This window comes from Aspergillus sydowii, assembly GCF_001890705.1.
Source record: "Aspergillus sydowii CBS 593.65 unplaced genomic scaffold ASPSYscaffold_2, whole genome shotgun sequence".
Taxonomy (NCBI): domain Eukaryota; kingdom Fungi; phylum Ascomycota; class Eurotiomycetes; order Eurotiales; family Aspergillaceae; genus Aspergillus; species Aspergillus sydowii.
This window is the reverse complement of record NW_024467860.1, coordinates 724,769-738,661: the sequence shown is the minus strand read 5'-3', so window position 1 is coordinate 738,661 and position 13,893 is coordinate 724,769. Positions and strand designations below refer to the sequence as shown.

General features: G+C 50.1%; 4 protein-coding genes across 4 annotated transcripts; all 4 read left to right on the top strand.

The window, feature by feature from the left end:
- Positions 1 to 532: 532 nt before the first annotated feature.
- irs4 lies at positions 533 to 2,173 on the top strand (the record flags this gene model as incomplete). The annotated part of the gene is made up of 1 exon (XM_040848939.1): positions 533 to 2,173. The coding sequence occupies one exon, from the start codon at positions 533 to 535 to the stop codon at positions 2,171 to 2,173; it is 1,641 nt and encodes a 546-aa protein (XP_040705776.1).
- An 839-nt stretch (positions 2,174 to 3,012) lies between these two features.
- ASPSYDRAFT_144478 (uncharacterized protein) lies at positions 3,013 to 5,730 on the top strand (the record flags this gene model as incomplete). Its single annotated transcript, XM_040841431.1, has 9 exons — positions 3,013 to 3,146; positions 3,285 to 3,330; positions 3,429 to 3,588; positions 3,642 to 3,852; positions 3,901 to 4,477; positions 4,538 to 4,576; positions 4,632 to 4,700; positions 4,757 to 5,013; positions 5,070 to 5,730. The coding sequence occupies 9 exons, from the start codon at positions 3,013 to 3,015 to the stop codon at positions 5,728 to 5,730; spliced, it is 2,154 nt and encodes a 717-aa protein (XP_040705775.1).
- Positions 5,731 to 9,280: 3,550 nt separating this feature from the next.
- spb1 (rRNA methyltransferase spb1) lies at positions 9,281 to 11,874 on the top strand (the record flags this gene model as incomplete). Its single annotated transcript, XM_040848938.1, has 4 exons — positions 9,281 to 9,298; positions 9,365 to 9,514; positions 9,568 to 11,257; positions 11,318 to 11,874. 4 exons carry the CDS (start codon positions 9,281 to 9,283, stop codon positions 11,872 to 11,874), a joined length of 2,415 nt encoding a protein of 804 aa, XP_040705774.1.
- Positions 11,875 to 12,264: 390 nt separating this feature from the next.
- Positions 12,265 to 13,843, top strand: dot1 (histone methyltransferase DOT1; the record flags this gene model as incomplete). The annotated part of the gene is made up of 2 exons (XM_040848937.1): positions 12,265 to 12,812; positions 12,880 to 13,843. 2 exons carry the CDS (start codon positions 12,265 to 12,267, stop codon positions 13,841 to 13,843), a joined length of 1,512 nt encoding a protein of 503 aa, XP_040705773.1.
- Positions 13,844 to 13,893: the final 50 nt, after the last annotated feature.

Sequence of the window (13,893 nt, the reverse complement as noted above, 5' to 3'; positions counted from 1 at the left end):
ATCAGGGCAGGGAGACATAGGAGAGGAGCAGATAGCTCCGGCGCATCGCGAAAGAGACGCAGTTTCTCGAAGCAGAGCTAGTCGTGTGAAAGTGGGCCGATCACACATTTCGAGCCTCTGAAGAAGTCGGTTGATATTAAGCCAGATTTAAGACTGGGGGAGGAAGCGGGGAAGTCCGAGATGCTGCGAGCCAGGGCTGTCGCTGCTGCGATTTGCGAATGCGTTTATGGGCCCGGCAGTTATCCGTCATGTCGCCTTTGCTGCTCGGTTAAATGATGGCGAATAAAAAATAGAATATTCAAGCGGAGACACAGCAACGCTGTTGACGTTTGAAACTCCGCATGTGCTCATTATGAGGACTTTCGGCTGAGACAACGGGCTGACGCAGGAGCCTCATCTCAATGCAAGCCCAGTCACCCCTATTTTCAAGTTCCAACCCGTTTCCCACAGACCGACCTCGATATCAATACCAAACCCGAGCATTCTTCCACCTGCAGCTCGACCATGGTCCAGACTTAGGCTCGTCCCACGAATGGCCAAACCAGGTTCGACCCCTTCGCGGGACCGCCGACTGCCTCCCCGCAATAATGTGAACGCGAACACCTCTCCGAATCGGGCTGCTTTACAGGGAGCTCTGCTAGCTTTCAACCATGCCACACCCCCCAGATCACATTCTCCATTGAACATGGCAGGCCGCCCGCCCGTTTCGCTCCTCGATTCCGACCCCGATCCCTTGCCGGAACTGCCGGGACCTGGTACCATCAAAGATAGAATCGCCCTCTTTAGCTCACCTCCAGCTACGCTTGAGCCGAACAACAGACCCAAAAGTGCGGCCGGAAGTGTACCAGACATTACGCGCCAGAAAACTCCCCAATTGCTTGCGGCTGAGATCGCTGCGGGAAGCTCGAATGGACCAAATAGCAAGACTACAGGCGTGGATGCGCAAAGGGCCCAGTTACAACGGATTGGAAAGGCACTGCCGTCGCCTATCCCCGTTCGAAAGCCAGTAGCAAGCTCGCGGATACTGGACCCGTACTTTGATGATCATCAAGAACATTCACCCCCAAAGCCGTACGTTGGCCAGAGGTCCGTCTCGCCCAAACCTTCGACATCTCCCCGACCACCGATAACGAAGCCGCGCCCTGTCCCACCACCTGTACCCCGAAAACCCTCACCCGCCTTTAGTGAACCTCTGTCTTTCGATCGCCGCCATGAAAATCGAAACCGTTTCGAGTCTCCGAGCGGCCCTATTCCTCTTCGCTCCAAGACTTCTGCATCCACCCTGCCCGAGGAACGCCCCCCTGCACTTCCACCGCGACGAGCCGCAACCGTGGCGACCAACGACGCAAACGAACCTCACGTTAACTTGGGGCGCGATAGGTCCCCAGCGTTTCCATCCACCCCGAGTGCCATGTCATTATACAGCCAGTCGCAGAACCACAGCAGTACAAGCATTCTTAACAATCTTACGGATGTGAGTAGAGATGGAACCTCGGATGCAGTCGCAGCTTCGTCACTCGCATCAAACCGGGCACTACAAACAAGGAGGCCATCGCCACCGCCTCCACCACCATCACGCAGACGAAGATCCCGATCTCGGTCCATATTGGGCCTCCACCATCAGCATAAAAGGGACCGCACAGCCGATCCCAGCCCAGGAGGGCTTCGGGGGACGCTCCGAACGCAACCCAAATCAGACGACGAAGACGAGCGGAATCGCCGCCAACACCGAAATCACCTCATCCGTAAGCATCCTCATAAGCATCAGGAAGGTGATCGAAAACGATGGAGAAGTGAAATCACGGAGAAAGAGCGCAAGAGATATGAGGGCGTCTGGGCTGCAAATAAAGGACTACTCATACCTCCTGATCAAGTGGCAGACAAGAAAGCCACGGAGCATGGAATCCCGCCGGGCATGTATCCCCCAGCTGCTCTAGAGATGGTTGTGAATCTTGTGGTTCAAGATATCTGGTCGAGAAGCCGCCTACCGGACCACGTCCTAGAGCGAGTCTGGGACCTCGTGGACGAACAGAAGATTGGTCTGTTGACGCGCGCGGAGTTTGTCGTGGGAACATGGCTAATTGATCAGCAACTGCGAGGGCATAAGCTTCCGGTAGTCGTTCCTGACAGTGTGTGGGCCAGCGTCACGCGGGTACCGGGCATCTCTCTATAATGCATTATACCAAGCTTTAGATACTGCTATACTAGTATGAGTTGGAAAGCCATGTAGAGGTTCAATATGTAAGTAACTATTATCACATATCAGATACGAAATTGATGCCAACCAAAGCTCCTCTCCACCGTAAACTTCGGATCGAGCCGGAGGAAGGCTTGACCGGACCTGGAAAGACAGCAGGGCCGAGTGAAGCCCGTGACACGTGATCTCAGAGGACCAAAAATGGCAAGAGCGAGGAAAACCCGAGAAAACGGAAGGCGCACTGGAGGCCGCGATCCGATCATTCAGATGATGTGCTCGATCTCAGGGCTGCGATAGCCCCATTCTTCAAATTCTTCGTCCAATTGAGTGATTTCCAATGTTGGCCTTCCCCAGGGCCTGCATGATCTTCGCAGTGACTATTATTGTTATGTGAAGCCCGACCACGCCACATTAAGCCGCTCCTGTCATGACCAAATCCCGAACAGTGGGCGTTCGGGATTTGGTCGTCAGCCAACAATGGCTGATTAAGCCCGCCTGGTCCCTTTGCGACTAACGGGCGATCCACGCTCTATATTATATCAGACCACTCTCTCGGGCCCTGACTGCATTTGATATCGGCTTTCCCCGTGGTTGATGAGACAAGGGGGAAACTTGACGATTGCACTGTTCCGCCTCACGGAGCGATGCGCATCCCGACAGTCTTACCTAGTTTGCGGGTGATGGTAGTACGCTCTCCTCCAAAAGGCTGCATGAACCAGGCCGACGAAGATTCGGGCCTCGCCAACGAAGATTCGGGCCTCGCCAACGTACTCTCAACGCCCGTACGTTGACCGACGAATTTCTCGGAATCCATCATGGTTTTGGACCAAGTTGAACACCACGGGAATCTTAATGGTATCTCAACAGTTACACAGTCTATCGCGTCGAGGCCCACTGTTGTCCGCAAGAAATTCGCAAAGCCTCCAGTCAAGGTAGCCTGTTTAGCTTGGTAAGGAACGCCATGGCTTAATTCTGTCCCTGTGGACCCTGATTCTTCCCCCTTTCTGTCTGGAGCAAAGCTTGTCTTTCGATTCAAACCTACCTGCAAACACTATTTTATGTATATCAACTGACTGCCTGATTACAGTCGTGCTTCGAGGACTCGTTGTGATGGGCAGGATCCTTGCGCCAACGTAGGTCTTCTCTCTGTTGTCTTTTGGGTTCTCTCCCTAGCCCTGTTATAATTGAGGTTTGGCTGGCTGATGCTGAGACAAATCGTCTCGCTGTTCAGTGTCTTAGCAAGAAGAGAAAATGTTCCTATCTGCCGAGTAAGCGTGGGGGGCCAAGGAAGAAAAAGAAAACACCCATTCCACCAGAAGGCGTTGTTCAGCAAAAACAAGGTGATGTTGTGAACCGTATTCTCACACCAGTGACCCCGGATTTTGAGGACGGTATGTCCATCTAACCAAACCCCGGCAGATCCTGAAATCAGGCTAATAAACAGCAGCAGCCCTATTCGGCCAGATCGATGTGCTTTCCAGCCCTGGTGCTGGACTCAGAAACTTAGACTTCCCATCGGATGTTCAATCACTGTTTGCAGGTTTATTCGCTCCGAATGATGGCGGTAACACTCAGGTTCAAATGGAACCCACCCCGTCCTCATCAAGCACATCCTCACCATCCGTAGTAAGGACATACGGCAGTGAACACGAAATGTAGGTTACTCCCTGCATGGCATTGGGCTATACTAATCATGAAACCAGATTAAATGCCTATTATGATTTCATTCATAACTATTTTCCAATACTGCCACCGAGAGTAGCGCCCGCCTCCGTTGACAGTCCCTTGGACGGCGTCGGTTCCTACTTAGAATCTCCCACCGAGGAACCAGCTATCGTTTATCAACCTCGCTCTCCACTCAGTCTGGCAATATCTGCCGTTCTAGCACTAGTACCTCACTCAAATGACTCGGAGCCGTCATCTCCTAACTCAGTCATCCGACGCCGGACATTTGCGCATGCCTTCGCGCAAATGGCTAATGCTAGCATCGAATCCGATTGTGAACTTCATGCTTCCCCATCAAACCCCTTTGAGTCTCCGGGCAGTGATCGCCATTTAATCGATCGAGAACCCTTTCATCCTCAAACTCCTGTAGAGCTTGAGAGCATTTTTGCCTTATTAATCCTCTCTGTGTACGAGTATACCCAGCGTGGGAATCTCCTAAAGATGAGGTACCGTGCTGGCCAAGCATTGGCAATAGCACTGGATATGTCCTTGCATTCTCTTGGCGAAGAGTATGATGGATTTGCGGAAGCCCGAAGGAGGGCATGGTGGATGACGGTAAACCTATCCTTATTCTATATCCTACTTCAGCCGCTGACTTTCACATTCTTCAAACAGTATTACTGTGTCCTTCAAGGCTCGATTGTTAGTACGACAGTGAGTTCACCTGGTCAATCTTCCCTCAACGTTGTTCTAACGCCTGTAACACTAGCCTCTTTCCATCGACGCGAATGACCCGCAGTTTGTTACGCCTTATCCTAGGTTTGCTACCGATCCTGATGTAAGTAACTGTAATCCCTGACCCATAAGCAATATCCCGTTCAACGTTATCCACAGGGCTGGTCTATCTTGATCCAATCTCAGCAAATACTGGTAACGGCAACTCAATTCGTCATCGATCTTAAGAAATGCATTCCTACGAGGACCAATATGCCATACATTTCTGAGAGCATGCAGCGACTCGACACCTGGTCCAACGCAATATTGTCGCAATCGAACCTACCGGCATTGGTATCTCGGTCTGTTGATGGTAATCTACCAGAGCATACAACGGCGCGGAGTATCCGTGCGATATCAAGGATAAAGCTGTCAAGGTAACTGCTGACTGAATGGCAAGTAAAATTATATCATATGTTGACACTCGATTCAGTTCTCAGATCAAGATTCATCGCTTCAGAGCATTCTCGGACATCCCGATATTTCTCAAAAGGCATTGTGATCTAACCGCGGCTAATTCATCTGAGCCGACCTCGGAATGCGCCAATAAGAGCTTAAAGCCTTCGGGTGAGATTTCGAATATTGGCTGCTCATGTACTAGGTTGGATCAGTTCAAACATTCATCCTCGAGCGAGTACGCACCGTCATCTACATCGTCCACATCGTCCGAGTTCCAAACCCTACCTCAGTACTCGTTCATTGACGAATTTCCTTATACCAGCCAACACTCCGCAAGGGTTTGCTTGAGGGCGGCCCTATTAATATCCCACATGTTTCAAAGTCTACCTGTGCCTCAACCGCTCACTGGCTGCAATAGCCCGCACCAAGCACTGCAATCGCTACCTCTCAACCAATATCCGAGAACTATGCCGTCATTTGCGTGTTGTCTAATGCAAGGCAGCTATGCCCTTCTGATGATATTCTATCAAACGAATTTAGCAAATCAGGTGCCGACAGAATTCGGGAACAACCAAGGCAACACCCCGTCTGATAGGTTCACAGAAGAACTCCGCCAAGGACTTGAACGGATTATTAACGCCACATCGAACTATACGATTTCTTATGAGGCATTAAATGGAATGAAAGGTGAGTAACGATTTGATGGCACGGCGAATCAAGCTGACAGCGAACTCAGATGACATTCAAGGTGCATACAACACGGCGTTCTTACAGGGGTAGATAGTACCTCAGCTGCATTTTGCATATTGGACCCTGCGAAAAACAAAATTGCGACCTCGTGTATGGGGTTAGGATAGTAATGATCGAAGCTATTATATATATTAATACCTATTTTCTTGGTTTGACATATACCCCACTACTGAATTGATTTATGTTGATTTCCATCCATCCGGAGTGTATATAAGCATATCATGTGTAGGCCTATCCATTAGTTCTTACTTAGACTGTTGATCTTCAAAGTTCCGCTCCCTCGCCCTAAAAGATAGTATATTTCTCACTCTATTACTTTATGTATTAATGATAAAAGGCTCGATACAACACAGCAAGACGCAAACTTCCCAAGGTATATCAGTGTAATTAAAGTTTAGAGCGTATGCCTTCTAAGCGGAACTTGACATCTTTGAGGACTTTGCTTGTGGGCTTCCAGTCATCAAACTGCTTCAAGAGTTCCATGGTTTCGTTGTATAATTCGTGTCGCACATATTCCTCTTCGAGGAGACCACGCATGGCAAATGGGAGAATATATGGGTTTGTTGTGGGGGGTGGATGACTCCGTTTGATGTTAAGGGGTGCGTTTGAGACAGGAGATGTTTCGAGGGCGAATTCAATTGCGAGTCTGGGGTGCTTGTTAGCGAGAATTCTTCTTTTTGGGAGGAAGAAAAATGGGAGTAATAGGTGACATACCGATATACGGCGTCGTCGTCGTAGAGTCGGGAGTGGCCTTCTCCCGTGTAAAGGCTGCCTGCTAAAGGAGAGCTAAGTTCGCGGATGAGACCGTGGTCTGAGATACCGAGGTTGCGGAGTTTGAGAGCGAATCCGACCAAGTGTGAAACGCTATGGAGAAGTTAGCATTTAGATGTCGGCACTGGCTTGTGCGGAGAAGGTAAAACATACAAACTTGGGGCATGAACCCTACCGTCGACGAAGACGGCTCGGTATATGTATGGGTGAGACACGGGGGAGAATAGGGATGACTATTTTATGTTAGTCCTCGGATTGTTGGCTATTACTGGCGGGTTATGGGGCCAGTTACCTCTAGCGAGACGAGTTGATCATCGATACTCCCAACATAGGAAATTCGTACGCCGAAGTCTATACAGGTTCTTAAAGCGGACTCGTAACCTTTGGAGACCTGGCTGTACGGCAAAGCAAACTCGAATAGTTCTCCAGCAGAGCCGCTGATCCATCGGGATCTGTAATCCGTAAACGGTCCAAGATTTACGCCAGCCATTGCACAGATTCCAACCCGATTGGCGTTAACGCAGCCAAATGCTATGAGCTTAGCAACCAGCATGATTCCAACTGGAACACCCTGACTGTGACACGCAACCAGAATAAAATCAGCGCGTCTGATTTCCTCCATCCAATTGAGAAGTAGTTTCCAAAGTAGATCAACTCGTTCGGCGATACGTCCTTCGCCTTCTAGAGCTATTTTCTCAATCTCACATTTATATCCGTTGTCTTCTGTATATTTGCGAATAGCTTCCGCGGCCATATTGGAAAACCTGAGAGATGTTCCAGTCGGCTGACCAAGGACACTTCGTATCAAAGGAGCAGGAAAGTAACCATGGATTCCTATTGCGAGTGCCCTTTTAATGCGCGGGGGATGAGGGACCTTATAGACATGTTGGTTATTGGCCTCCTTGTTATAGTGGAGGAATCGACCGATCGATTGGAGCAGTGTTGGCCTGTCTTGGAAAGCAAATGTATCCTTGAAATGCGGGAGAACTTGGTTTGGTATGATCTTCTGCAGTTGTTTAGAGGCCTCAGGAGCAGTCGGGGCCGGGGCCAGGGCGGGGCCCTCTGGAGCATTCGGTAATTGTGATACAGCAGTGTCTGGCCTGGACTGACTACTGGCGGAGGCTTTGAATTTAACGCTTCCTTTGTTAATTATTTGTGGCTTTTGTCCGGTTTTAGTCTCCGGGCCACTCGCCACTTGGTCTTGAGGCACATCCCGACTTATAGTGGCTTCGGCTGCTTGGGCCTCTTGCGGTTTCCCCGGTATAGTGTCTTTGGCAGAATCTCTGAAGAAGAAAGACCAGGCAGACGCCCTGTTGCTCGTACTAGTTGGAGTAGCTGAGCCACTGTCTGTTTTTGTAGTATCTTGTTCTTCGTGTGGACCGGCTGATGCGGTTGGAGTAGGAGGATTCTGCTCATCTGCGTTCCCGGATGGCTCATCCTTAGGCTCCTCAGGCCCTTTAGATGAGGATGATCCGTACCACATCTGAAGCCAAGAGCGCTTTTGCGACGCGGGCGCGACTTCCGTAACCTCTGGCGGATTATTTAGGTCTTTTGGGCTAGGGTCTCGTGTTGCTTCTTGCAAAGACTGGTCCAAAGCTGACGATCCAGGTTCTGGCAGCTGTTTTGGAGTCGGTTTTGCTGTCGGTTCACTCGACGTAGGCTTATCGTTTGCGAACGGTGCGTATACCCAAGAAAGCCATCCACTAGGTTGACTTACAGCCGTGACCGCGTTGCCCGAGTTCGCAGGCTCTTCAGTTGCGTCCGACTGGGGTTCCTCTGAATCACCCGCGACTACTCCGCTGTTGTCATTTGATGCCTCCTTATCAGTCGTTCTCCCTGGCGAAGCACGGTCCGATTCGAGATCCTCTGCGGGGGCCGATGTGGAACCATCTGAAGCAATGTTGATGCGGGTCGTTGTAGCGTTGGCGGGGAGGGATCTTGTTGATCCGCACACTCGTTTGGTTAGCTGGAGAGAAGGATGCCGTTGTTGTTTTGGAGAGTCAAGTTGTGGTGTAGATACAGACGCGGCGATGGATGAGTTGGGTTTGGCCATCGAAATGCTCTCACGGGCAACCTCGGTAACAGGGGCCGCTTTTGACGGCCAGACGCTTGAATACCACTTTCATACAAATCAGCTACAGAACTATCGATTTCCAGACAACTTTCACTTGGAAAAAGAAGTAGATCACACTGGGAAGAGACCAAACTTACTAGGCTCCCTCTCGAATTGGACCGTTCGCCGTTCGGGGAGATCTCAGGCGATTGGGGGCTAGGCTTTACTCTCTTGCGAGGACCCGAGGACGCCATGGAAGCTGCAATAAGAACATCACCGAAACTAAATACAAGCTGGGGTACGCGAGGTGCTAAAATTCGTACAAAGGCAGTCGCTGTTAAAGACAACGGTCTAAAATTAGAGCTGAATTATTGATTATGGCAAGGTTATTGTTCCGACACTTTCCCACCCAACCATTGGTAACACACGTCACATGCATGCTATCAGCGGGCGTCACCGCCTTTAACTTTTTGCCTCAGGCATAAAACGGTGGCTGGTGCCCGTCACTGCCACATGTGACTAAGAAGGGGAAATTGTGGGGCTAGATCCAGGCCGATAACTTTTTTTCTTTTGGATAAACTCGGATTCTCAAAAAGAGCAGGCCTTTCCATCAGGTTAATCTTGTCGCCCCGGGTTGCTGCCGAGACTATCTCGACCACCGGCATTGCACAATGGCGATTCAGAAAAAGGTACCTTGATTTGGTTCAGTGAAAATATTTTCACTAGAAGTTCACTAAATGCTGACCTTCTTATAGCACGGCAAGGGTCGTTTGGATAAGTGGTATCGCCTTGCGAAGGAAAAGGGTTACAGAGCAAGAGCTGCGTTCAAATTGGTTCAACTGAACAAGAAATATGGCTTCTTGGAAAAGAGCAAGGTTGTGCTGGATCTTTGCGCGGCACCTGGAGTGAGTTCCCTAGATGCTTTAGATCCTTTGGATTATACTAACAACTAGATAAGTCATGGTGTCAAGTTGCTGCGGAATGCATGCCTGCTCAGAGCTTAATCGTTGGTGTTGATTTGGCCCCCATCAAACCCATCCCCCGAGTCATTACCTTCCAGAGCGATATCACGACTGACAAATGTCGCGCTACGATCCGATCACATCTTAAGCACTGGAAGGCGGATACAGTTCTGCACGATGGTGCGCCGAATGTTGGCGCGGCGTGGGTTCAGGATGCGTTCTCTCAGGCGGAGTTGGTGCTTGAATCTCTTAGGCTTGCTACGGATTTTCTGGCTGAGGGTGGTACATTCGTCACCAAGGTTTTCCGATCAAAGGATTACAACCCTTTACTGTGGGTTTTTAAGCAGTTGTTCTCGTCCGTGGAGGCGACCAAGCCTCCATCCTCCCGGAATGTCTCCGCCGAAATTTTCGTTGTCTGCCGTGGTTACAAAGCACCAAAGCGCATGGACCCCAAGTTCCTTGACCCGAAGCATGTCTTTGCGGAACTTGCAGACCCTACGCCCAATAACGAAGCTAAGGTGTTCAACCCCGAAAAGAAGAAGCGAAAGAGAGAGGGTTATGAGGAAGGCGATTGGACCCAGTTCAAGGAGGTTCCAGTAACGGACTTCATCAACACCACAGATCCAATTGCAATTCTCGGTTCGGCCAACAAGCTGAGTTTCCAACAACTGCCCGGGGGAGACCTTGCGTTGGCTACGTTGGATCGGCTACCAGAAACCACAGAGGAGATCCGCAATTGCTGTGAGGATTTGAAAGTCCTGGGTAAAAAGGAGTTTAGAAACCTTCTCCGGTGGCGTCTCAAGGTTCGCGAGAAGTTTGGGCTGGTAGTGAAAAAGGGACCAGCTAAGACTGATGAAACCGAAGAAGTGGCTGAGATTGCTCCCATGGACGATGAGCTTGCCATTCAAGAAGAACTCCATCGCCTGAAAGAAAAGGAGAGCACGAGGAGCAAGAAGGAAAGACGCAAAGAGAACGAAAAGAAGCGCAAAGAAATCGTTCGAATGCAGATGCACATGACAACTCCCATGGATATCGGAATGGAGCAGTTAGGGCCCGGGGGAGATGACGCCACATTCTCACTTAAACGTGCCGAGAAGGCTGGAGCAAAGGATGCCATGGCGTCAGGGAAAGAAATCACAGTTGAGAGTGAGAGCGAAGAATCCGAATCCGAGTCGGAATACACCGGAAGCGACGACGAAGAGGACCGTCTAGAGAGGGAACTCGACTCGCTATACGAGCAGTATCAAGGCCGCAAAGAAGATAAGGATTCGAAACTGCGAGCAAAGAAAGCTCGCAAGCAGTACGAAGCTGAGGAGTGGGAGGGGTTCTCTGGATCAGACAAAGGAAGTGATGACGAAGAGGAAGAGGATGCAGAGACAGAAGCTCGTGCCGCCCCTTCAAATGGAGCTCTCTCTAATAACGCCGCGCTATTCTTTGACCAGGACATCTTCCAGGGTTTGGAAAGTGTTGGAGATGAAGAGGACGAAGAGGACGAAGAAGGTGAAGAAGATGAAGACGAGGAGGATAAGGACGAAGAGGCAGTGGAAGAAAAGCGACCGCAAAGCAAAGCCGTATCTGAGAAACGGAAGAAGGCCACCGGTACCACGGACAGTAAGCCATCCGAAGACTCTTCAGATGACGAGTTCGAAGAGGCCGAAGAACCGCGGAAGAAGAATGGCCAGCTTGGTAAGTAACACCAAAGAGCATAATATGGGTTAAGGCAATCGTTGCTAACTACATTTCTAGACATTGATATTATTACAGCAGAAGCTATGGCGCTGGCTCAGCAGATGGCTACTGGAGAAAAGAAGTCGCATGATGTATTCGATGACGGATTCAACCGATACGCCTTCCGGGATGTCGACGGTCTCCCAGAATGGTTCATTGACGACGAGGGCAAGCACAGTAAACCAGTCCGCCCAATCACCAAAGCAGCAGCAGCAGCAATTCAAGAGAAGATGCGCGCTATCAATGCTCGACCTATCAAGAAGGTGATGGAAGCCAAGGGCCGCAAGAAATTCAAGGCAGCCCAGCGGATAGAAAAACTTCGCAAGAAGTCCGCGCTACTGGCGGATGATGACACCCTGAGCGAGAGGGACAAGGCCCAGGCTATCGCACGAATGATGAGCAGGGCGACCAAGAAGAAACCCAAGCAACAGGCGAAGTTGGTTGTTGCCAAGGGAAGCAACAGGGGTATCTCTGGTCGGCCCAAGGGAGTGAAGGGTAAATACAAGATCGTGGATTCTAGAATGAAGAAGGACGTGCGGGCTCAGAAGCGACTGGCAAAGAAGAAGCAAAAATAGATTCCCATGTCTGTACATAATACATAGACAAGTCGAGACAGATCTGATACCCGTAAACCAGCCGACAGAACATAAAATCACTGATTCAATGTAGAAGACCCAGAGCCATGGGAGTGGATATGACTAAGAGTGGCAACTTTATTGACCGTCACCGAGTGCTGCCTTTCTTCACCTGGCATCGATCTCACGCGGGCCGGGGCTGGATTTTCGCATTTGCTTCACGCGCTCTTTTACCCTTTTCTCTCGTTACTCTGCAGTTTGTCGTACATATGTTACTGCCAGTATAAATATTTCTTTGTCCATATTGCCCCCTCTCTTTCTTCTGAGTTTGATTTTTCTCTTCGCTTTTTCGTACTATATCCCAGCCCGCCCGACCGCCACTACTACTCGATGGGATTCTTTGATCACCTCCAAAGAGGAGGCTTTTCGCTTCAGCCGAAGAAGCCGCAGATTCGTCAGGTGGTACAGTCGCGCCCTGCTCCTCCCTCACGGCCGTCATCCCAAGTCGCAAATAAGCCTTCGTCGCGAAATCTCTCCGCCGAACCTCGGAAGAAGACTCGAGAATCCGCCAGCCGGTCAGCCTCGGGGGATAGAGACCTCCCACCATCAAAGCGGCGACTGACGCCGTTACGGAACCGAAAGCGCCCGACTCCCGAACAGCGGTTGTCCAGTGACGATGACGATGAAGGAAGCGACACGGATACCTCCCTCGAAGTACGCAAACGCGCAAGGACAGGCGACAGCGCAGAGCCAGATTATGGGAGACGGCTGCGATCAGTGAAGGCGTTTTCTGGGGACGACGCTAAGTCTCTTCCCATCGTACACGCGGCGGAGATCACCTCTGTGCAGAAGCCGGGAAAGTTCAAGCCAGCCTTTGGGAATGCAGATCAAACCTCGGAAATACTCCTGCAGTATCCTAGTGCGACGCCGAAAGAAAGGTATGGGTGCTCATTCAGTTTATTCGCGACATTTTAATGTTAGCTAACGGTATTTTCCGCACTTTAGATACGAAGTGGTGGTTCCCCGCGATGATGACGAGTTTAAACCCCTCGATGATATTGTCCAGGTTATCGAAACTATAACCCAGGCGTACATACCTGAAGACGAAGTGGACGAATTCAACAACGAGTCAACTGGTATTAAGCGAAGATTACGGCGCGGCCTCGCACGCGGAGACGAATCCGAGTTTCGCCAATCGGTCACGGACTATAACCAGGCTATTGAACGTCTACGAGAAAGCGGAAGTATCGCGAAAAAGCTGGACACCACTCACCGGCTTGGTTTGCCTCACATTGAACGAATCCTGACACAGATCTATTCTCGGACGGTTTCACCACGAGTTGAATCTCTTCGACAATATGAGAATGGAACCGACAATGTATATGGAGAACTTCTTCCTCGATTCATCAGCTCCATCTTCAAAGAAACCGGGCTTAAATCGAATCATGTATTCGTCGACCTTGGGTCCGGAGTGGGAAATGTAGTTCTGCAGGCAGCTTTGGAAATAGGTTGCGAAAGTTGGGGTTGCGAAATGATGCAAAACGCATGCGACCTGGCAGAACTTCAACAGTCAGAGTTTAAGGCGCGATGTCGCCTGTGGGGCATTGCACCAGGAAAGACGCACCTAGTGCGAGGCGATTTCCTCAAGGAGCAAAGCATTATCGATGTTCTAAAAAGAGCCGATGTTGTCTTGATAAACAACCAAGCCTTTACCCCGCAACTTAATAACGAATTGATAAACCATTTTTTGGATATGAAGGAGGGATGCCAAATCGTCTCCCTCAAGTCTTTCGTCCCCGTTGGCCATAAGATTCAGTCCCGGAATCTTAATTCACCTATCAACCTTTTGACAGTCAAACAAAGACATTATTGGTCTAATAGCGTCAGTTGGACCGATGTTGGTGGCTCATACTTCATCGCCGCGAAAGATAGTTCTCGGCTCAAGGCTTTCTCGGATAGTTTGGCATAGACTATTTCCGTTACCATGGCACCACAGAACTCTATTTGGACAAACGCTCC